This window comes from Pygocentrus nattereri, chromosome 11 (genome assembly GCF_015220715.1).
Source record: "Pygocentrus nattereri isolate fPygNat1 chromosome 11, fPygNat1.pri, whole genome shotgun sequence".
Classification (NCBI taxonomy): domain Eukaryota; kingdom Metazoa; phylum Chordata; class Actinopteri; order Characiformes; family Serrasalmidae; genus Pygocentrus; species Pygocentrus nattereri.
Window position 1 is genome coordinate 37,492,560 of NC_051221.1, and position 24,479 is coordinate 37,517,038.

At 40.7% G+C, this 24,479-nt stretch overlaps 1 protein-coding gene across 1 annotated transcript in view; it reads left to right on the top strand.

Moving 5' to 3' along the window:
• Positions 1–3,081: 3,081 nt before the first annotated feature.
• Positions 3,082–24,479, top strand: part of gnptab (N-acetylglucosamine-1-phosphate transferase subunits alpha and beta) — a 34,446-nt gene continuing 13,048 nt past the window's right edge. Inside the window, exons 1-15 of the mRNA XM_017716354.2 lie at positions 3,082–3,379; positions 6,419–6,504; positions 6,831–6,950; positions 8,316–8,366; positions 9,036–9,232; positions 12,466–12,530; positions 12,809–12,943; positions 18,407–18,568; positions 18,766–18,945; positions 20,106–20,276; positions 20,438–20,561; positions 20,741–20,953; positions 21,288–22,321; positions 23,726–23,925; positions 24,204–24,423. Coding sequence (XP_017571843.1) covers positions 3,248–3,379; positions 6,419–6,504; positions 6,831–6,950; positions 8,316–8,366; positions 9,036–9,232; positions 12,466–12,530; positions 12,809–12,943; positions 18,407–18,568; positions 18,766–18,945; positions 20,106–20,276; positions 20,438–20,561; positions 20,741–20,953; positions 21,288–22,321; positions 23,726–23,925; positions 24,204–24,423 — 3,090 coding nt within the window. The 5' untranslated portion in view covers positions 3,082–3,247. The remainder of the gene's footprint in view (positions 3,380–6,418; positions 6,505–6,830; positions 6,951–8,315; positions 8,367–9,035; positions 9,233–12,465; positions 12,531–12,808; positions 12,944–18,406; positions 18,569–18,765; positions 18,946–20,105; positions 20,277–20,437; positions 20,562–20,740; positions 20,954–21,287; positions 22,322–23,725; positions 23,926–24,203; positions 24,424–24,479) is intronic.

Sequence of the window (24,479 nt, forward strand, 5' to 3'; positions counted from 1 at the left end):
TGGGTAGTTGTTAAAATTCTATTTTTTATTAATAGTATTTAGAATTCTGTTTTTAACAGTAGTTTGAATTCTATTTAGTAGCATAGTAGCATTCCATTTTTATTAGGAGTTAGAATTCTATTACCTTAAAGGTAATTATAATTCTCTTTTATGCAATAGCAGTTAGAAATCTATTTTAGTAGTAGTTTCTCAATAGTGCTTAAAATTGTATTATATTAGTAGTCTTTACTAGTTAGAATTCTATTTTAGTAGTTAATAGTAGAAACATTAGTAGGAGTCAGAAATTTGATTTAGGTAATAGAATTCTCTTAAAGTTAGTACTAGTTATTAGTACTTACAATGACTCTTTACTCTGTTACTCTTTAAGTAATAGTGAGAAGTTGTAGGATTTAGAATTGTAGTAGTTTCAGAAATTAGTCTTTGTAAAGTCCCTCATAAAGATGACAGCACCTTTGTTGGGATTTCCAGATTGTTGCTGGTGGACTTTTGTGGACTAGCATACAGGAGTGTTTGTGTTTCGCCTCTGTATTCCAGATACACTGGATTTGAAAGAAAACATTGTTTATGAGGTTAAAATGCAGACGGACACCTTTCAGGTATTCGCCTATACAGGGTGAACTGTGTTGAAATGTTTGCATAGTCCTCTCATTTTAAGGCACCAAAAGTAATTGGCTGTTCAGTTGTTTCTGGGGCCATATGTACATCATTATTTCATACAAAATAAGATAAGATAAGATAAGATAAGATAAGATAAGATAAGATAAGATAAGATAAGATAAGATAAGATAAGATGGGGAAATTCACAAAATAGAGTTTTGTCCAGCAGCTGGAGTCTGTTACTGTTGTCTTTCAACATGAGGACTAAAGAAGCATCAGGGCCAGTAAAATAGGCCATCATGATGCAGAACAATTGGAATAAATCATTTTGTGGCAATGAAACACAAGATCTCAGAAAAACACAGTATTCAGTGACCAAAGAAGCCTTTGATCATGAAGAAAAACTGATAAAGAGATTAAGAGTTATACAGGACGTGGCAGAGACCACCAAGAAGTAAACAATACACCAGTATAAACTCAGAGGTTTCACCACAAGATATAAACCCCTCAACAACTACAGGCTACAGGTTGCTAAAAACTACGTAAAAGGCCTTTATATCTTCAAGACAAATTTTTATGAAAGGATGAGCATTAACCGGAATGATGGAAAGACGAAAATGTGGGTAAAACAGAACTGCTGTACAACCTCATTGAAACATAGAGGAAGTAGCATGGTGGTTGTAGTGTGTATGTCTACATCTGCAGCTGGCTCAGTGATATTGTGATAAGTGATAACATCACAGTCACTCAAAACATGTCGCTGCTGCTTTGTTTTTCCAGGCACAAAATGGAATGTTCAACTTTCATGAACACCAGTGAGTATGCGCTTCACTTCTAGACAACAATGCAAAATAAGCTGGATGCAATCACGGGCAGACAAGCTGATCGAGAGCAAACAAGCATCTAAACTGAATTATACAATCAAAGAGCAAAAGGAGTAACATGTATGTCAGGAATAACACGACTCGGAGCTTAGCTAGATAGCGAGACTTTGTAAATATTGGGAGGAAGCTGAATGGTTTATAAACAAGAGTAAAGAAGAAGGAATGGGGGGAGCCGGAGGAGTCAAAGATTCGACACTAAGCACTGGAGAATTGACAGTCTCCAGTTTGTTGTGATGTTTATGATGTCAAATCTGAAATGCTTAAGCCTAGAGGCAAAACTACAATGACAAAGTTCTTTTTAATGTAATTCTTTATAATAAAATGCATTTGATGGTTTTAATTTTTGCATTTTAGCTTAAAATTCTGAATTTAAAACATTGTATATATATATGTATACACACACACACACATATATGTGTGACGACATATGTGTGATAACTTATGAAGACGTCTAAATTCTCATGAAGTGCTCACTTGGGTTCAGATCTAGTGAAGACCGTAGCATATAATTTATATCATTTTCATACTGATCCAATCATTCACTGACCCCTTGAGCTCTGTGGAGGGGAGAATTGTCATCTCAGAAGAAACTCACTATCAGCAGGATCCAAATGTTTCATCACAGGACAGAAATAATCAGTCCGAATAACTTTGTCCAGATTTACAGGTGTTTGCCGTATGGGTCAAGTTTTCAGGCCTGTACTTTACAGAACTGTGCCTGTTCTTTTGGTGCGTGGCACAAACTCACCCACTTGTAGAGAATATGGTGAAAAATGACTTGCTATACTATACAAGGCTATACTATACTATACTATACTAGGCTATGCTATACTATACTAGGCTATTCTATACTATACCATATGATACTATACATCTGTATACTATGCTATACCATACATATTACTAATATTACTAGATTGGACTAGTATACACCTATACTGTACTATACTATATACAAATCTAAAAGCACCTTTAACTTCTTTTAAATGTCCAAATTTTTCAATTTGGTTCTGAAATAACCTAGTTTTGTTTGATGTAGTATATTAATACTATTTTTTTATTTTATCAGTATTAATATACTACACACACACACACACACACACACACACATATATATATATATATATATATATATATATATATATATATATATATATATATATATATATATAGTGATACTTTTGTAATCCCACAACCGGGGAAGTTCCACCGCCACACACACACACACACACACTAGGGGGCAGCGAGCACATTTACCCACAGCGGTGGGTAGCCCAGGGAGCAATTGGTGGTTAGGTTTGTTGCTCAAGGACACCTCAGTCATGGACTGTAAGCACTGGGGATTGAACCGGCAACCTTCCGGTCACAGAGATGTGTAAAAAAAGGGATATGATCAGGTATAGTATCACTTCGAGTCCATAAATAAATAAATAAAAAAGTATAGTATAGTATAGTATAGTATAGTATAGTATAGCACAGGACGCAGCTATTATGTTATAACAAAACCGAAAATGACTCAGATCGTGGCAGTGTCAGACATCCACCGCTAGGGGCAGTCAGTGCGTAGTGCGGAGTCATGTGACCTGCGCGGTTTGGTGTCGTCAGCAGCAGTGAGGAAGCTCGCTCGGAGTGTTTGGGTCGGTTCGGTGTCAGCATGAGCGCAGCTCTGCTCTCCGGGTGAGGATGACCCTACTGCCCAGGACCGAACCTGGACTCACAATCAGCGGGACAGCGGCGAGAGATGCGGATCTCCGAGCCGACGAGCCATGGTGATGATCAGCTCAGTACTGAAAGTGCTGCAGAGGCAGACCTACACCTGTCTGTCTCACCGCTACGGACTCTACCTGTGCTTCGGAGGGATAGTGCTCATGATCGTGTCCGCCTTTCAGTTCGGAGAGGTCAGTTTACAGCGGCCGATCACAGCGCTGTTTCAGGACTCTGTGGAGGACCTTATACACGAGGGGCTGGGGATTGATCGCGGGATGATTATGCAACATTAGAGCGGTTTTATCACGAGCATAGCTGTAGGTGTGCAGCGTGTTAAACACAGCTCTGACTGTAGGGCCATGTGCTCTCTGTGCTCTGGCGTATATTCTCTATAAGCCGTTTCTGAGCTTTGCATAGTTCCATGTGCTGATGTTCATTGCTTTGTACTTTGCTGGCCTCCTCAGGTCTGAGAACGGTACTGATACTGTCTGCTCTCTTAAAGCACCCTATGGCCTTTGAATGGTCGTGGTCATACTCTCTTAAAGCCTTTAGTCGTCTTTAAGCAGTGGTGTGTACTTTTGTCATAAGTGTAACTCTTAAAGCCTTCAGTGGTTTTTTAAGCCTGGTGTGTATTTCTTGATATCGCTTGTCATAGATGTATACTCTCTTAAAGCCTCCACTGGTCTTTAAGCAGTGGTGTATACTCCTTGTCATAGGTGTTTACTCTCTTAAAGCCTCCACTGGTCTTTAAGCAGTGGTGTATACTCCTTGTCATAGGTGTTTACTCTCTTAAAGCCTCCACTGGTCTTTAAGCAGTGGTGTCTACTCCTTGTCATAGGTGTTTACTCTCTTAAAGCCTCCACTGGTCTTTAAGCAGTGGTGTCTACTCCTTGTCATAGGTGTTTACTCTCTTAAAGCCTCTGCTGGACTTTAAGCAGTAGTGTACACTCCTAATCATAGGTGTTTACTCTCTTAAAGCCTCCACTGGTCTTTAAGTAGTGGTGTATACTCCTTGTCATAGGTGTTTACTCTCTTAAAGCCTCCACTGTTCTTTAAGCAGTGGTGTATACTCCTAGTCATAGGTGTTTACTCTCTTAAAGCCTCCACTGGTCTTTAAGCAGTGGTGTATACTCCTTGTCATAGGTGTTTACTCTCTTAAAGCCTCCACTGTTCTTTAAGCAGTGGTGTATACTCCTTGTCATAGGTGTTTACTCTCTTAAAGCCTCTGCTGGACTTTAAGCAGTAGTGTACACTCCTAATCATAGGTGTTTACTCTCTTAAAGCCTCCACTGGTCTTTAAGCAGTGGTGTCTACTCCTTGTCATAGGTGTTTACTCTCTTAAAGCCTCCACTGGTCTTTAAGCAGTGGTGTATACTCCTTGTCATAGGTGTTTACTCTCTTAAAGCCTCCACTGGTCTTTAAGCAGTAGTGTACACTCCTAATCATAGGTGTTTACTCTCTTAAAGCCTCCACTGGTCTTTAAGCAGTGGTGTCTACTCCTTGTCATAGGTGTTTACTCTCTTAAAGCCTCCACTGGTCTTTAAGCAGTGGTGTCTACTCCTTGTCATAGGTGTTTACTCTCTTAAAGCCTCCACTGGTCTTTAAGTAGTGGTGTATACTCCTTGTCATAGGTGTTTACTCTCTTAAAGCCTCCACTGGTCTTTAAGCAGTGGTGTCTACTCCTTGTCATAGGTGTTTACTCTCTTAAAGCCTCCACTGGTCTTTAAGCAGTGGTGTATACTCCTTGTCATAGGTGTTTACTCTCTTAAAGCCTCCACTGGTCTTTAAGCAGTGGTGTCTACTCCTTGTCATAGGTGTTTACTCTCTTAAAGCCTCCACTGGTCTTTAAGCAGTGGTGTATACTCCTTGTCATAGGTGTTTACTCTCTTAAAGCCTCTACTGGACTTTAAGCAGTAGTCTACACTCCTAATCATAGGTGTTTACTCTCTTAAAGCCTCCACTGGTCTTTAAGCAGTGGTGTCTACTCCTTGTCATAGGTGTTTACTCTCTTAAAGCCTCCACTGGTCTTTAAGCAGTGGTGTATACTCCTTGTCATAGGTGTTTACTCTCTTAAAGCCTCTACTGGACTTTAAGCAGTGGTGTATACTCCTTGTCATAGGTGTTTACTCTCTTAAAGCCTCTACTGGACTTTAAGCAGTAGTCTACACTCCTAATCATAGGTGTTTACTCTCTTAAAGCCTCTACTGGACTTTAAGCAGTGGTGTCTACTCCTTGTCATAGGTGTTTACTCTCTTAAAGCCTCCACTGGTCTTTAAGCAGTGGTGTCTACTCCTTGTCATAGGTGTTTACTCTCTTAAAGCCTCCACTGGTCTTTAAGCAGTGGTGTATACTCCTTGTCATAGGTGTTTACTCTCTTAAAGCCTCTACTGGACTTTAAGCAGTGGTGTCTACTCCTTGTCATAGGTGTTTACTCTCTTAAAGCCTCCACTGGTCTTTAAGCAGTGGTGTCTACTCCTTGTCATAGGTGTTTACTCTCTTAAAGCCTCCACTGGTCTTTAAGTAGTGGTGTATACTCCTTGTCATAGGTGTTTACTCTCTTAAAGCCTCCACTGTTCTTTAAGCAGTGGTGTATACTCCTTGTCATAGGTGTTTACTCTCTTAAAGCCTCCACTGGTCTTTAAGCAGTGGTGTCTACTCCTTGTCATAGGTGTTTACTCTCTTAAAGCCTCCACTGGTCTTTAAGCAGTGGTGTAGACTCCTTGTCATAGGTGTTTACTCTCTTAAAGCCTCCACTGGTCTTTAAGCAGTGGTGTCTACTCCTTGTCATAGGTGTTTACTCTCTTAAAGCCTCCACTGGTCTTTAAGCAGTGGTGTATACTCCTTGTCATAGGTGTTTACTCTCTTAAAGCCTCCACTGGTCTTTAAGCAGTGGTGTATACTCCTTGTCATAGGTGTTTACTCTCTTAAAGCCTCTACTGGACTTTAAGCAGTAGTGTACACTCGTAATCATAGGTGTTTACTCTCTTTAACCTGTGGTGTACAGTCCTAATAATAATTGTTTACTCTCTTAAAGCCTCCTCTGGTCTTTAAGCAATGTTGTTTACACTCTTGGAGCATCTAATGGGGTTTAAATAGTCTCAAATGCTTCTTTGTTCCCTTTGAAGTCCACTATAGGTGATGAAATAATGGTTAGGACACTAAAGGAGCCATTTAGTCTACTGGAAGGAGCCGTTTGGGATTCAGCTGATCATTGTGTTTTCTCCTGGCAGGTGGTGGTGGAGTGGAGTCGGGATCAGTATCATGTTCTTTTTGACTCCTACAGAGACAATGTGGCTGGGAAGTCCTTCCAGACACGGTGAGTGTCTGATCTAAAGGCTCTGTTTTCTCCTAGCGTTCAGCAAACAAGAGGGCTGTATACTGCCTCTGGAAATCTCGAGGAAAGCTTTAGAGTTTGATCTCTGTGAATGTTTAACAGCTTGGGAAAAATTGTCTCTCAGCTGAGTAATCTTCACTTTATTGCCTTAACGCTCTGGCCATCATAGTCGGAAGCATTCGAATAATTTAAATCATCGCCAGCTGGTTGTGTTTAGCCTTTTCCTCCAACAATGCACTTAATGCAGTACAGCTCAAATGAAGAAAACTAATTTGTGCTGCAGTGTCCTAATGCTTCTTGTCATACAGGCTGTGCTTACCCATGCCCATTGACGTGGTGTACACCTGGGTGAATGGTACAGACACTGATTTACTGAAGGATCTCCGTGCAGTGAGGCAACAGCTGGAGGAGGACCAGAGGAAACTGAGGTATACCTCCCAAATATATATTGTGGACAGAAAGTTATACTAATATGGAATACAAATTGAATCCCCTACCATGCAAGTACAGGCAAAAATATCACATCACAATACTTAAAGATTTTTCTGTGATCAATAATACAGATCACAATATTTTGACACACAAAATGCACCAGTAAATGTTTTATTTATGGCACTAAATCCAATTAAACAGGACTAATTATGAACTCTAATGTAATAAGCAGTAGGTCCGTGTTTTCTAAGTACTGACACTATCCACACCATGCTCTGAAAAGCACATTGTCGATCACAGTGCCAAAATTTATCGCAGTGAAAATAAAATTTCATCATACTGCCCATCTCTACATCTCTACTCTCCCAAAATCATCTTAGTGCTAAAATCATGTAAACTGGTAGCGAGTGTGTTCAGTATTGTGGTTGCTCTTCCGTTTAAGAAACATCATCTTGCTAAGATGCTGTTGGGAAAGTCATAGCAGAGTGGTTTCATGTGAAGTGTTAACAGTGGTGATAGCAATCTGACATCTGTGTCGTTTAAAGCCACTCAGAGTTACTTCACCAAAAGTTATTACATGAAATGGTTGTGAATGCACTGCCTGAGACATTTTAACGATAGTTTTTCAATAGTTTTCCCTAAAGTTTTGCCCCAAAACATGCCCAACGAGAACTTGTTTTTTCCAGTTTAGCACCATTTTACCATCATCACACATACACACATCACACACTGGTCATTTTACCATCATCACACATACACACATCACACACTGGTCATTTTGCTAAATAAAATGTATTATATTTGTATTTCGTGTTTGTGTTGTATATTTGTACTTATCATATTTGTATGTTTTTGTGATATTGCGATGGTTCCTGTCATCACCATTGTAAGGACATACAATTCTGTAAGTTTCTATGCAGTTAAGCAGTTCATATCTTAACACTAACACACACAAACATGTTAATGTGTATGTGTGTCAGTGTTCTGATATGTTTTGTCTCGAGAGTTGACTATGTATAGCACACTCGGAACAAAACCTCTTCCCAAAGGTTTACAGGAGGAGGAAAAGACCTTAACTTTATCATGAATATGTCAAAAATGAAGATGCAAGGCTTTGTCACAACAGCGGTGATATTTTAGATTATAAAACCTTTTATAAGACTTATTTAATTATCTCAAGCAGTATTTGATTGAATGCACCTTAAGTTTTTCTAGAATGTCTTTGCAGTTTGGTATAGTCAATGCACAGCACTGCATTGTAAAGGCATTTACTTGTGGTAGTACTTTGGCCAAAGAGTGTGTCATCTGTGTATTAACTGTGTATCAACTGTGTATTAAACAGTGTCTTGTGTTCCACTTAGGGAGAAGCTGGGGAAGAATGCAACTGACACTACTGAGGCACCCAAAGGAAGGTGGGGGAGCAAAAAGGAATTTTAGATGCAACAGTGATTTCATCACCCGTGTTTCTGCAGAGTGTTGCTTGCTTGCTTGCTTGCTTGCTTGAGTCAGTGGGGCTGTGGTCTGAGTGTGAATACTTCCTGTCTAAATATAAGCTCCTTTTCAACCACACCGTTCTTAAGTGTTCATGTTTGGATGGTGTGTGCTTATATAATGTGCTGTTGATTACTGCTGTAGTGGAATAAAAATCAACCATTACACTACAGAAGTAAGAATGGGTCAAGCTAGTGTTGCATGTTATCTGATGGCCCAATTTCAGCCGCTCACTGTTTCACTGATTAATCATGATTGTCTTAAGATTTAAGGTCCTTTTGTCTGTGACAAACCATTGTTCTCGTCTTGTCTTCAGCATTTAGAGATGCAAGTTTGATCATTGCTTATTCTTTGACGCCTTTACATGTACAAATGGTCAGTTCTCCCGTAGTCAGTCCTTGTAAGTGAATTAGGTTCCGATCATGTTTCGCTATTGTTAAGGCCTTTATTCCCAATGCAGGCCTGTAGCAGATTAGGACTGCTGATCTTGGATTAGTTTCCTTTTCATCCTGTTCTCACTTTAGTCGTTATCAGCTGAGAGAGCCTTTTTTTTAAGTCTGACTGATTATATGTTGTGTGTATCTTCCTAGGCCTGAATGTCTCCTGTCCCACTGCATCATGGCTCCTGCCCTGGTGTTGGACCCATCGCTGCCTGCTAACATCACAGTGAAGGAGCTGTCCTCTCTCTCGGCAGCACTGTCCTCCACGAAGCAGCTCCTGCAGGTGGCCAAACCTCTACACCCCTCAACCAGCGTCTCTGTTCTCCTCTTCCACTCCCAGAGTGAAGGTGCGGTCACTCATACACACATACTTGGGTCTTGGTCCAGCAATTTGATTCACTTTGACCAAAAAGACCACATTTTGTATTTAATACTTTGGTGAAAAAAGACCACTGTTATTATTATGCTCCAGATATTAGACAAGGTGTGTTTGACGTCAGGTGTTTGTTTTTGCAAAAAAGGGGCATTAAAGTTTGCAGTATGTTTTAGTCATTAAAGCCAATTAAAGCTGTGTACATGTAGGGAATTTAGAGAGGAACATTTTGTAAGGTCAGATGTAATCATGCAAGCCACATTTTACTGGTGATTTACATGCAGCTATTTCAGGAAGAGACTGACTGGCATGCCAAATGAAACAGTCACAGCCTGATGTTTTGGTGTGGAGTATAGGGGGAGGCAGCTGTGAAAAATCCCAGGGATATATATTGCTCAAATTTTTTTGCCACCATGTTCAGTGCCAACATCTATTCGCTACTGCTGACTAGAGTTAAGCTGGAAAAACACTCCACATGATGCCGTGTGGGGAAGAATCTGAGACAAAGAGTGCATCGGTTGTGCTGCAGACCCATTTCGTGAGTGAATGTATCTGGTGATTGCGAGCGCACTGAACGAGAACTGAAGGACATGTCTTCAGAGGATATAAGTATATAACTATCTACTATCGTCATAATAACTTCATCAGTAGGGTTGAGCAGTATTAAGGTGTAACGCTGTATTCAAAGAAGATGCCAGTGTTTGAAAATTGTGACATTTCAAATTTCTATCCCTGAATGGCCAAATAAACACTTTCCATCCATTTATATTTTGGGGATCAGTGATTATTGTGAGTTCACCAGTAGGTGGTGCTGCTAGAAAGAGGGGAAAACCAGAGGCAGGAAAAACTCGGAAAAACTAAGCAAGAATTAATGGCTCAGTGTCTAAATAACTACCTAATTAATTAACCAACAAATGACTGACTAATTAATGAAATAACTAATTAACTAACAGCGACATTATAAATTACGAGGCTGATTTACAGGTTAAAATATCAATGAGAAAAAGCTTGTAACGCTCAACATGACGTCTGTTTGCGGACAATGTCCCACCCTACAATGAAAAGAGCCGCCGGAGAAGGGTCTACCATATTGTGGTGCTAGCAGGGAAAGCCACTCCTCACTGTGGAGATCCAGAACTGCCGGAACAACCCAAATAATCATGTTATTTTGTGCGTTATTGAGTCAAATGCTAGAAACTATTACGTTTTTGTCACATTTTGCCGTTTCATAGATGTATTTTGACTTAGTTTCTGGTATTTTGGTCTCTCCTTGGTTAAAGAAATAAGGGCCTGGTCTTGTATGGCTGGAATGAACTGCATGGTGTAGCAAAGATGGCCACTGAGTGAAGAGACTTTCCTCAGATGTTTTTAGCAACAGCTAAACACACAAAGCACAGAACATGTTCAATCTCAGCTTTCACTCCAATCACACCAGTCACTTGCGCTCTCAGATGTCCTCTAATCCTGTGTCATTTTAGCCTCAGTGAGCTGGAACCAACCCTTTACTGTGGTGTGTGGCATGTTTGGCCCGGCTAACCAAGCTATCGTTAGCTTAGCCAAAACGTCACTTCCAAAAACCACAGAACAGGTTTGATTTCGTGTTTCTGTCACTCCAACACCTGTCACTAGACCTTTTGCTCTCTCAGACATTAGGTTTTATATACACTGGTTATAGCAGACCACCTTTTGGTCAGAATCAAAGCTGTACTATGGTGTGTTTGGGTCTGTAGCCTTGCTAAGCTAACGTTAACCGAACAGACTACAGATTCAAACACCGTGTAACTTCAGGATGGTTGTTAGATCAATCATTGGACATTTTTGAATGATGGCTTGAAATATGTTGTGTTCACTTATTTGCAATGTAAGGGGACATGTAAGCAAACCTAGAAGGGTTTGATGTGAAATGCTCAAGTTTCGAGAAACGTATCGAGTCAGAATTGTTTACAGTGGTGGTGAAAGGAACCAGACATCTGAAGAGTTTAATGCTTCTTAAAAGCTCCCTTAAAGAGAGTTATGACATGAAATGGTCATGAATGCTCGTTCTGATGTGTGAGACATTGTCTTATATCTTAATCAGTTTATTTGAATCTTTTTTTTATGGTGGAGGGATTCATAAAGGGGGTTCTAAGGCAAAATAGTCCCCTAAGAAAACTTATTTCAAATTTTTAGATTATTTCAGATTTCTGACTCTTACCAACATATAACTCACAAGGCACATGTAGGTTCACTGCTTGCTTTGGATAGTAAATAAAATGAGTTTGTTTGAGTTGTAGACATGGCAACCCCTGGTTCCTATCACCACCACTGTACAGAAATCTCTGCAATTAGCCGTTTCTAATCAGACTATCACAAACTATTTTGCATTGCAAGGGCTTGTTGTTTGAATTTCACCATAATTTTGTCACATTGTGAAAAAAGACTCTGATTGGATCAGAAACCAAAAACCCAACCACCAACCACTTTTGACAGTTTTTGCCAGACAGGACATTACAACATCTCAGCACACTCAAAACGGTCATCACATGCAGTATAAAAAGAAGAATAGGATCAACGTTGATTTGAAGTATTTTTTTCAAGGTTTGAATTGATGTAAATTATTGCTTTTGTTCATGTGAAGTTTTTATTTTACTTTTTATTTTTCAGTTAAACTATTTATTTAACTAGTAACGAGTAAAACCACAAAGTGCATTGTTAAAAAAATAATAAAATACATAAATAATAATAATCTTTGCAGTGGGTGTTCAAACACATGTCATGGTTGTTGGAATGAAACCTTGCATCTCCCTTGTGTCTTTCATTTCAAACTACCAGCTACCCTATGCTTTGTGTGAAAATGTCATTATAATTGGACCTGAACTGGAACTGAAATGGATCCTAAATGACTGAATAAAATTTTGTTACATTAACTTCCATTAAAAGTTAAGAATGTTTGTGTCCTTTTGATGTAAAGTTGCCGTTTTGGAGATGAGGGTTTTTGTCCACATGTTCTTCTAGAATCCTGAGTGTTCAATTGTATCTCACAGGCAGAGGAACTGAAATAAGATAACACTGAAGAGAGTTACACGGTTTTGCTTGATCAGTGTTATCATTGAGCCTGAGCAGTGGGCATGTTGAGTTACAAGGTAGATTTAGATAGACATGATGAAAGTCTTGAGATGAATGCAGAGAAGAATGAACTTGCTCTTTTGTATCTTTTTGTTTCATCAGCGGATAAAGCTCATTTAGATGCACCAAAGGACATTCCGAAACACTCTGTCTCCAGAGCCTATCTGGTGAGAAGTTCTTCTATTCTGACAAGTGAAAACTGCACATTTTGAGGCTTGTAGTCTTTTCTGTTCCCTCTGTTTCCATTCATTTGCCAAGAGTGTGTTTCTTTCCAAAACCTATTTTTTTAACCCATAGAAAATGCTTCAAATGCATTAAGTGCTTGAACATTCTGACTTCTGTGGCTTATAAGGGGTGCAAATTGTGCAAATACATGTCTATGCTATCATCATGCCGAAGCTCAGGGTGCTGTATCATATAGTCTGTCATATTTCTCTATTGACAGACAACAGATAAGGATGCTCCTAGTCTGGTGCGGATTCAGACGCTGGCCTACCTGAGTGGCTTTCCTGCCTCTTTTAAAGAGACTGAGCAACTGAGGATCAAGCTGCCAGCTGTGGTGACCAGCAAAATCAAACAGGTAAGAATTAGAGCTAGAATAAAAGAGAAATAGAAGAAAAGACCACAAGGTGTCGCACAAGAGCCATTATACAACTGCTGTGCTTGTCTTGTTCTTTTTAAAGAGCAACTATCCTGTTACAGTTTGAGTTATACAGTTTTTTGTAGTCTCCTAACCTCTTTTATTGGCACATCAAGCCTGTTTTATCTTAAATGATAATAATAATTAATACTTCACTGAAAAAAACATTTGAAGGTTGCCTACGTAGGGACTATAGAACACATACATATATGTTGCATAACATAATTAAAAAGCAATGCTAGAGTCTTTATGAACAGCTTATGTCATAAGATATTTTATTTAATAACATTAAACTGACATAAGGGGTCTCAAACTGATGGACATTTTTTTTGTATTCATACCACTGTTTACTGTCTTATAAGTTTCATTACTTAGGAAGCAATGAAACTTGAAAGAGTGGCCTAGTTAAGAACATATTTCTCACTGAATTAAACATGTTGTTTTATTTTGAACAGTTTCTATTAGAAGACATGCGTGGCTGCAGAGATGAACAGCTACAGGCCTTTAAATTATTTTGATTAAATTTTACTATTAATGACTTGTAGTACATTTACTTCTGACATTTAAGCACATTTACGAGAATGTTTTTTTGGACTTTGGTACCAAAGTAGAAATACAGGCAAGTAACTTGTGCTCAATAAGTAATATTTTATATATCAAACTCTATAGGTTTGCGGTGTAGGCCATTGAGATATGTAGTCTGGGGAAAGTGACACATATTTCAGGCAGATTTTCTGTGAGATAATGTTAGCTTCAGGGCTTGATCTGCTGGTGTTTGGCTGCTGGACTGTAACTCTAGCTGAGGGAGTGTGGTATAATATTATATCAACTGTTTACGATGGAGCAAAGCCAGTCTTCCCATAAAAAAGGGCCTAGCTGACCCTTCATCTCACTTTCCTTCCTTCTCTTTAAACCATTCTGTCAATCAGTCACGTTTCTTTATCCCTCCTAAAGTCTATGTTTCTGAATGTCCCTGTCTCTCTGTAATTCATTTTTCATGCTCTTATTCAGTCCCTTTCATGCTGTGAATGTTTCTGTTGTCTTTATACATTTCATATGTTCTCTCGCTTTGAACGATCAGTTCATTGTCAGGACGTCTCTATCTCTGTTCACTGTTACTCTGCGTAGAATGATTCTATGATGCTGTTTTCTCATGTCCCACAAGGTGGTGTACTTCTCTGGGGGCAGCGTGTGTATGCAGCGTGTGTATGCAGCATGTGTATGGAACGTGTGTTGAGGTGTATGTGGACAGGGCTGTGTGTTGTGTTTGGATGTGGTGGACCTTAGCAGTGTCATCTCTCAGTGTCTGACTCCAGTTTCTGTATTGTTCTTTTCCCTGAAAACGCGCTGAAGAGAGCGCGCAAGAGAGCGCGGGGAGTGGAGGAAAGTGTTGAGAGGTGGAGTATATTTATAGTGCGTGTTAGACTGACCGAAATGCTGATGAAAGCTGTCCCTTCATCCCCTATCATCTGAGAGAGAGAGAGAGACACAGAGTAACAGCAGAGAGATAGAGGAAACCAGGGCGAAAGACAGGGAAATAATGTTGAGAAAGAGCGAGAGAGAGCGAGAGACATGAAGAAAAGGAGAGAGAGAGAAAAAAGCAATAGGCGAGAAAGAGAGAGAGAGAGAGAGAGAGAGAGAGAGAGAAAAAAGCAATAGGCGAGAAAGAGAGAGAGAGAGAGAATAAAAAGCAATAGGAGAGAGAGAGAGAGAAAAAAGCAATAGGCGAGAAAGAGAGAGAGAGAGAAAAAAGCAATAGGCGAGAGAGAGAGAGAGAGAGAGAGAGAGAGAAAAAAAAGCAATAGGAGAGAGAGAGAGAGAGAAAAAAGCAATAGGCGAGAAAGAGAGAGAGAGAGAGAGAGAGAGAGAGAGAGAGAGAGAGAGAGAGAAAAAAGCAATAGGCGAGAAAGAGAGAGAGAGAGAGAGAGAGAGAGAATAAAAAGCAATAGGAGAGAGAGAGAGAGAAAAAAGCAATAGGCGAGAAAGAGAGAGAGAGAGAAAAAAGCAATAGGAGAGAGAGAGAGAGAGAGAGAGAGAGAGAGAAAAAAAAGCAATAGGAGAGAGAGAGAGAGAGAAAAAAGCAATAGGCGAGAAAGAGAGAGAGAGAGAGAGAGAGAAAAAAGCAATAGGCGAGAAAGAGAGAGAGAGAAAAAAGCAATAGGCGAGAGAGAGAGAGAGAGAGAGAGAGAGAGAGAGAGAGAGAGAGAGAGAGAGAGAGAGAGAGAGAGAGAGAGAAAAGCAATAGGAGAGAGAGAGAGAGAGAGAGAGAGAGAGAGAGAGAGAGAGAGAGAAAGCAATAGTAGAGAAAGAGAGAGAGAGAGAGAAAAAAAGCAATAGGAGAGAGAGAGAGAGAGAGAGAGAGAGAGAGAGAAAGCAATAGTAGAGAAAGAGAGAGAAAACAGCAACAGGAGAGGAAGAGAAAAAAGTGATCAGAGAGGAAAAGGAAAAAATGACAGAAAAAGCGTAACAGACGAGAGAGACAGAGAGAAGGAAGCGAGTGTTTTATTTATACAGCATTTTATGTATAAGTCACATTTGCATGTAAGCAGATTCAACTGTTTTTCATTCCATAAATGCCATCACTGCTACCTCCAGCTAGGAGCTTGTTATATGTGGCAGATATTGAACGATGTGTAACAATCCATAAATAAATAACCAAACCTATTACATCCTCTGAGCTGACACTCATTCATTTTCTCAGTTCATTTTTCACTCTGTGGTGACGTATGAGGACCCAGCAAATTAGACCTGCAACCTGTTTAACCCCGTAAACTCCGAGCGAACTCCTAAACAGCTCCTCTCATAATTACATAGCATACGTTCATAGTAGTTCATGGTGGTTTATTCTAGTTACTGGATCACTTACAGTAGTTACTGAATAGCTGAACAATAAGCAGAGAATTTAAAAGGTTACATCACTACTATAACACATGTTGTAACATTATACAGTGTCACATGTACACATTTTGTACCATTTACCTTTGCCTCATCAACTTGGCTCAGCCAGTGCCATTTCTGACCCCCATACCAGCCTTTATTGTTTGTAGAACATGTGGCTTCACTGTGGATGACCATACAAATGTTCCTGGAAACAGAGCTACTGAGTAAAAGCTATTGATAGTCCAGCAGCCTCCTGTGCTCTGTTCTGTCCATGTGGGGATTACAAGAGGCATGTATGGAAGAATGTCAGCTACAGGGATGCGCTTGCGTGTGTGTATGTGTGTGTAAACAGCATTATAAGGGGCGATAAAAAGCGTTTATGAGGGAGAACCTGATCCTGCGAACACACTCATCATTGGAGGACCTTGACTTGGCGCTGGCAGTTACTGGAGTGCGCTAATCTGTCTGAACTATTCCAGGAGAGGAGAGAGGGATGAGTAACTGTAGATCTGTGCTGCCGTGTATGGAGGCTGGAGGTGGACAGATGATGTGTGGATTGGCTCTGGACTGTAAGATGTGTGTGTATGTTTGGTTGATGATGTCATTTGTGAGGGGACCTGGACAGACCTGCGTGAAACACGCTGCGAGATGCATGAGCTTTGCCAAAGCCGTTAATCAAGCTCCTTAGCATGTGCGAAAGCATCACCACTAATTGGACAAAGAATTTGCCAGTTATCGGATCCACTCTGATTAGATCTAGTTGTTGGTCATGCTGCTTAACTTCAAAATGTCTTCATAGTCGTTCCTTATCAACTCATTTTAGTGAATGTGACCCACATGGCATGTGTGCCGTGTGTTAGTTGATCGTTTTAACTATATTCATCAAAGGTCAATGCATGGCAGAGCAAACAGAATGATCACAAATATATGTCGCATATTTATGGCCATATCTTATATCAGCCTTTTTTTATTCTTGGCTTCCTGTTTTTTGGTTATTTTTAGCTACTGAGCCGTCCTTTTTTCCCCCCAAGCCCATGCGGTTGAAGAAGTGGGCAGCAGCTGGGCAAACAGGCTTAGTTTGGGAACTGACGTGTCCGCTCCAACTGGTCATGTCGCTGTAGCCCCTGTAGCTGCTTTGCTTATTTTATGGCACTGTTTACAAGCTGTTGTGTTCCATATCTCTCTCTCTCTCTCTCTCCCTCTCTCTCTCTCTCTCTCTCTCTCTCTCTCTCTCTCTCTCTCTCTCTCTCTCTCTCTCTCTCTCTCTCTCTGTGTCTCGCTTGCTCTCTCTCTCTCTCTCTCTCGCTCGCTCGCTCTCTTTCGCTTGCTCTCTCTTTCGCTTGCTCTCTCTTTCGCTTGCTCTCTTTCGCTTGCTCTCTCTCTCGCTCGCTCGCTCTCTCTCTCTCTCTCTCTCTCTCTCTCTCTCTCTCTCTCTCTCTCTCTCGCTTGCTCTCTCTCTCTGCCTCTCTCCCTGGCTCTCTCCCCCATTAATGTTATTAGAGGATACATGCATATCATAGTGTAGTATTACTGATTGTACTGTCTTTAAATCTTAGTGTAATTGCTTTTTATACCATTTATTATACCCTGAAAATTGATTCTCATCCATAGCTTTAAAAGGGATAACTTTGCCCAATAGTAGTGTAGGACTGTTTGCACAAACATTAAGCCAAGACTTTGTAGGATTTTCATTGGAGAATGTCCAAGATTAAATATCATCTGTGTCTGACAGAATAAGAAAGGGTTGATGTGATATATATATTGCCACATTGCATGGTAAATGTTTTCAGAGTGATACAAAGCTTCCTATGTTTAAATGTGAACTCCACCAAGTTTTTCAGTCCTTGAGATGTAAACGGACTCATTCATTTTGTTTTAGTGTGAAATGGTTGACTGTAGAGACTCTGATTTCTTTACAGTGGTGGTGATAGGAACCAGGGATACAGCACAAATATATCCATTTTATTTACTATCCAAAAACACCAGTGTACCTAGCCATGTCTTCTGAGTTTACCTATGTAATGATGATGGTAAAACATTGGACAATCTAGAGAAAATAAGTTAGATTTGAGGACTATTTTGCACACCCTGCACGTATCCCATAGCCATGACGGGATTAAAATAAATGAAATACAAATCAAATACATTTTAATCCAAAACTTTATTACAAAACTATCATAAAACATGTCTGAGACATCAAGCCACATATTCAAAACCATTTCTTGCAATAACTTTTTGTCAGGAAACTTTTGGAAGGTTGGTGTCTGGTTCCTATCACCGCCACTCTGAACAATTCTGACTCCAAGTTTCTCTAGAACATAGCATTTCACACCAGACTTCTCTGAATGACTTTCTTTATGTCTCAACCACTTAATTATATAGAATTTTTAATGTGGTGCATTATGTATGAACAAACTTTCTGTATGATACAAAGAGCCATCCCAGTTTTATCAAAGTATGTTAAGCTGTATTAAAGACTCGGTTGCAAGAGCTGCTCTAAGCGCTCTGTCTGTTGTCGTTCAGCTGCAGCTGTACTCTGAGGCCAGCATTGCTCTCCTCCACCTGAACACAGCACAGGACTTCACTGACCTCCTCCAGCAGGCCAAGAAGAACCTCACTCTGGACGGCAAAGAGCTCACAGTCAGCCCCGCGTATCTGTTCTGGGACATCAGTGCTGTCTCACAGGTAACAGCATGCATTTTACACGGAGTACCAAGATGCCAAGGTTCATTCATCCATTCATACGTCATTAGTGTGGTGGTACACTAATGACGTATGAATGGACAAGAGTTCATTCATTAAATTCATTAATGATGATGAAACCCTTAATCTAACAGTGCTGACTATGATGTGTGAATGTCATTTCTGCTGTACGTCTACAGTCCAAGCAGGACGAGGATGTGTCAGCCAGCCGCTTTGAGGACAACGAGGAGTTACGCTATTCACTACGGTCTGTGGAGAGACATGCCCCCTGGGTGCGTCATATCTTCATTGTCACCAATGGGCAGATCCCCTCCTGGCTTAACTTGGACAACCCCCGCGTTACTGTGGTTACACATCAGGTGAGTTCCCTCTTGTTTTTAGGCCCTTAACCACTTAACCACTCATGCTTTATTATTCTGTTATTGATATGAGAAAAAGGTTATTATACAGTAACTACAATGAATTACTCGCCATGAAGCAATATGTAAATGTAGTTATGAGAGTGAATAAGGGAAATCTGGACAAGTACTTGGAGTGTAAGGGGTTAAATGAATTTGCATTTGGTTTGTTATGATGGCTTATCTGTCTTTTGTTTTACATAACCCTTTTAGCATGCATCAGTTCTACATGTTCATTTGGTTGGAAATTAAACCTTTGCTGAGTTTGTTGGTCTTTGACAGCAGAGCCTTGTGGTTATATAGGTGTTTGTATTTTGGGAGATGTTCTGACTTAACTAATATTTGCAGTTCCCCATCTGTTATATTTGGAGATATTTTTTCACAATAAGATTTACTTTTTTTTTTCAATCATTATACCTTAATTAAATTAATTTTAGTTTTTTGTTAAAATTTTGAATGTAAGATCAGAAAGAATTAGTAATACTTTTATATTTTAAAAGTAATATTTTTACAGCTCATTTTGCTTATGATTATCAGGCATGCCAATATTAGTCGAGGTCACTGTATCTAGGACTATTCCCATTTTTGCAAGAGGGGGCACCAACCCGGGAAGCCTCTTCACATCATTGGCTAAATGGCATCTGTGTTGGCCAAAAATACTGATAACTTGGGTGTTGTTGCTGCTCGATGGATCTAGTTCTAATTTCAAATATTGATTAATATCAAAAGTAAGTGTGTTTCTTGATGTCAAGTTTTCAGTTTTTTAAAAATCCCATCTGCAGTTTTCATCTGTAAAAATTGCAATGACTAAACTTGCTAAATGTTAAACTAAAATTAAGAATTAAAAAAATGTTTCTGATAATGTTTCCTTTTGTGGCAGTGAGCTTACACTGCACGACTTACTGTTAAATGTAATGGCTACATAAAACTGTGCAATTAAAAAATCACAGGTGAAGTGAAAGAGAGCAAAAGAATGCTAATTTTCATAATGCTAGCTGAAAAATATCATCAAATATCAGTCCAGAGCTATTTCTGGTCATTCCATAACTCACAATTCTGCCATGGTTCACAATAATGTCACCTTGTGCCAATCCTGCATGTCTAATTGTGTTTCCTCCCAGGAGATCTTTCAGAACCAGTCCCACCTTCCCACATTCAGCTCTCCAGCCATTGAGACGCACATCCATCGCATTCCAGGCCTCTCGCAGAAGTTCATCTACCTCAATGATGATGTTATGTTTGGCAAGGACGTGTGGCCTGATGATTTCTACAGCCACTCAAAGGGCCAGAAGGTCAGAGGACATATGCTTTGCTTTGTGCTACCAATTCACTCCATTGTAGCCTCTTTTAAGTGGACATTCTGTATCTGATGTCTTATGTGCCTGTGGTCTTTCCAAAATTTTCCTACTCTGAAATATTCACCCGAATAGTGAGGCCAAATTCTCTCCCATAGGTGTACCTCACCTGGCCTGTTCCTAACTGCGCTGAGGGCTGCCCAGGTTCTTGGATCAAAGATGGCTATTGCGACAAGGCCTGTAACAACTCTGCCTGTGACTGGGATGGCGGAGACTGCCTGGGTTAGCGAGATCTTCCTCTTTACTGTCTGTTATTTTAGTACACTGTCTGTACATTCCTAGAGCATACATGCTGTTTAAGGAATTCGGGGTTGACTTTGTTGTGCAGATTTGCTTAAAGACCCAGTTTAGCTGCTAAGACCTAGAAATCACTTCTACCTCTGCTGTGATTGATCTTGCAGGTACGGCAGGAGGCAGTCGTTTCGGTGGCGGTGGCGCTGGAGGTTCGGTGATCGGAGGTGCACAGCCCTGGCAGTTCGCAGGTGGATTGGGAGGCCTAGGGGGTGTGTCCTTCTGCAATCAAGGCTGTGCTAACTCCTGGTTAGCTGACAAGTTCTGTGACCAGGCGTGCAATGTGCTGGCCTGTGGGTTTGATGTGGGAGACTGTGGACAAGGTGAGAGAGAAGATTGAGGAAAGAGGTCAATAAAAATGGACAAAAGTACAGACAAGTTTCAGTTTCAAGATGTCTACTACTGCTTAGTCATTCTTTTTAAGCAATTACCTGCCTATAAAACATGATTGTCAGTATCCCGCATAACTAAAAACCTATTCATCAAAGTATACAAGCAAAGGGTGAGTGCATATGGAAATAATGTATTTAACAGAACTGAACACTTGATTAAGTATCAGTTCATTTCTGTTTGTTTTGCTTTGTATGTGTGCGTGCTGATTTTATGCCTTCATTGGGTCAGAAGCTAATTCCTTCTGATTGTGTGTGCATCTGTCAGATAACTTCGGCCAACTGTACCGAGTCGTCCTACAGAGGAATAAGACACAGTACGCGCTGCCTCAGGGTGAGCTGAGGCCCTATTTCATCTTCTCTGCATTTGCTAACCGTGTGTCAGAGGCCCAGGTCGGCGATAACCCTATGGTGCGTCACACATCTGTTGCCAACAAGTGGAAAACCATCCACCTGCTGCTGCTGCCAGGCTACAATGCCACCCAGATCCACTACAACCTCACCTTTCAGGGTACTGGCGACCACGAGTTCATGATGAGCATCACTGTAGCTGTGGACACCCGTGAACTCCCCAAGCGTAATGCATCTGACTCCATGCAGGACAAAGGGAACGAGGAGCACAAGCCTACTGTGGCCACCCCAGAACCAGAGGTTCAGTTTGCAGACATCCCAGTTGAGAAACAAGCCCCCAAAGTAAGAAAAAAGCCCTCTGGAGAGGTGGAGGTGATCGTGGAGGTCCCTGCATTGAACACATCTCTTTTGCCTGAGGTCGTGAGGCACGAGCTGCAGAGGCTAGATGAAAAGCTACGTGTAGGGGACATCACCCTGAAAGGCTACAACCTGACCAAAGCCACATTGCTAAAGCCATTCCAGGACAGGGCAGCATTAGAGACTCAAACAGACAAGCGAATAGATGAAGGGAAAGCAGACGAAGGGGGTATAGTAGTAGAAAGAGTTGCAGATGCATCTAAATCAGATGGCAAACAGAGCCAGATGGAAAAGAAGGACGAACAGAAAGTTTCTCTCATCCCTGTTAAGATTGACAATGAGCCCGCTTTGGCTGACCAGTCACAACTCAAGAGCACAGAAAAATCTCCTGCGTCCAGACTGCTCGAGACACTGGTGGGGAGCATGTCTAAGGGGAGGGGATCAGAGGCCCAAGCCCATGAACAAAATCCTCAGGCCGGAGACGAGAAGGCTGAGTTAGAGCCACATGTGGGCCGTAAGCTTCAACTCTACGTAGGCCCTGAGTGGAGTTTCCTGCCGTGGGAAAAGAGCAAATATTTCCAGGACCTTCTAGAGGTGAGTGAAATGTCAAAGAGCATTTCATTTGTTAATTGTTATTGCAACATTGGCCTTTGCAATACTGATACCGGTTATAAATGTCCTGAAATATCAGATTTTGCTGTTGCGTTATTTATGTGTTTTGATGAATCATAGTAATCAGATGATTCTACAAATGTATCAATCTCGACATGGTCAGTGTTTTTAATAAATGCACAGTAAGGTATACTACCTGCTGTGTCTGATAAAGATCAGTAAGATTACCATCACTGACCAAGGTATAAAGATAAAAAATCCACTGAATTAGCAAACCCCCCCCCGCCCGTGGTAGTGATAGGAGCCACACTGTCTACAACACAAATATGACCATTTTATTTCCATTACAAAAAGACCGATAAGCCTAGACATGACTTCTGAATTATTTATATATTGCTAAATGGTAAAATAGTGAAATATACTATTTTAACAAATGCTGAGATTTTCGTTGGGAGTGACAAGGCTGGACAAGATTAGAAATGAGCAGATCAGAGGGACAGTGAAGGTGGAGCAGTTTGGAGATAAAGCCAGAGAGGCCAGGTTGAGATGGTTTGGACATGTGTTGAGGAGGAATAGTGGATATATTGGGCAAAGAATGTTGGAGATGGAGCTGCCGGGTAGAAGGAGAAGAGGTAGACCTCAGAGAATGGATGGATGGATGTAGTGAAGGTGGACATGGAGATGGTTGGTGTGAAAGTAGAGGAGGCAGTGGATAGGGCAAGATGGAGGCAGATGATCCGCTGTGGCGACCCCTAAAGGGAGCAGCCGAAAGAAGAAGAAGACTATTTTAACAAATACATTTTAGGTTAAAATTGTATCTAAAAACTATTGATAAACAATGTCTCAGATTAGAAACGTATGTGCCTCTTTTTCACATAATAATTATCTTAAGGAGCTTTTAGAGGCATTAAAGTCTTAAAAGACATCTGGTTCCTGTTACCACCACTGAACAATTCTGACTAAGTTTCTCTAGAATGGTGCATTTCATACCAAATCACTCTGAGTAAGTTTATTTACATCTTAATGATTTAGTTATGCAGAAAATTAGAAAAAAATGTGGGATTTCCTTTCAACACAGCAGGTAGCACATGTTCCCTTACAGCTAGTCTTGGATCACTTTTTTCTGCATAGAGAAATTGTGGAGGAAAACAGTTACTGAAATCTGCATCTGCATCCATTGTAATCCCTTGAAAGTGACTTTACATGACCACTAACTAAGGAAAGCCTATACTATGCTTACATTATGCTTATTGCTTTTAAAAATAAGAATGCTGTTTTTGGACTAATACAGAACCAACTCTTTCTAGTTACATCCTAACTTAAAGCACTAGATCAAAACAAATAAAATGGCATCTTTTAATAAAGCTTACTGGCTGTGCTTCACAGGAGAGGGAACGGTTGGAGAGAGAATTGGAGTATAAAGCAGATGGCGCCGCCACTGGCCGTAGGCTGAAAGACACCTTTGCTGATTCACTCCGTTATGTCAACAAGCTGCTAAACGGCCAGTTCGGCTTCACTTCCCGCAAAGTGCCCGCTCACATGCCACACATGATTGACAGGCTCGTCATGCAGGAGCTACAGGACACGTAAGAATCACAGCACACGCTTACAGAAAGCCTCAGAGAGGCATCTACAGAAAACGATCATTTTAGTTCTCTCTCTTTGGATGGGTAGAATAATAGGAAAGGTTGACTGTAACAAGGAAAATGAGGCACAAGTTAAACTCCCTTAGAAACAGAGTACTACTGCTGTGATGAATTACATCTGATTCAATATGTTTCCCAAGACATTTGTCCTCTTTATGATCATTGAACTTTTGAGACTAACTATGTTTTGCCTTTTCTTTCTCTCCATCTGTCCTTAGCTTCCCTGGGGAGTTTGATACGACGTCCTCCCACCGTGTGCGCCATTCAGAGGACATGCAGTTCGCCTTCTCTTATTTCTACTTCCTTATGAGCGCTCTGCAGCAGCTCAACGTCTCGCAGGTCTTTGACGAGATCGACACTGACCACTCAGGTGTTCTGTCCGACAGAGAGATCCGGACGCTCGCCACACGTATCCACGAGCTCCCACTCAGTCTGCAGGTGCTTACAAGCTCCTCTTGTTGGAGTGGGGGAATGATAGTACAGACCTGTTAGTT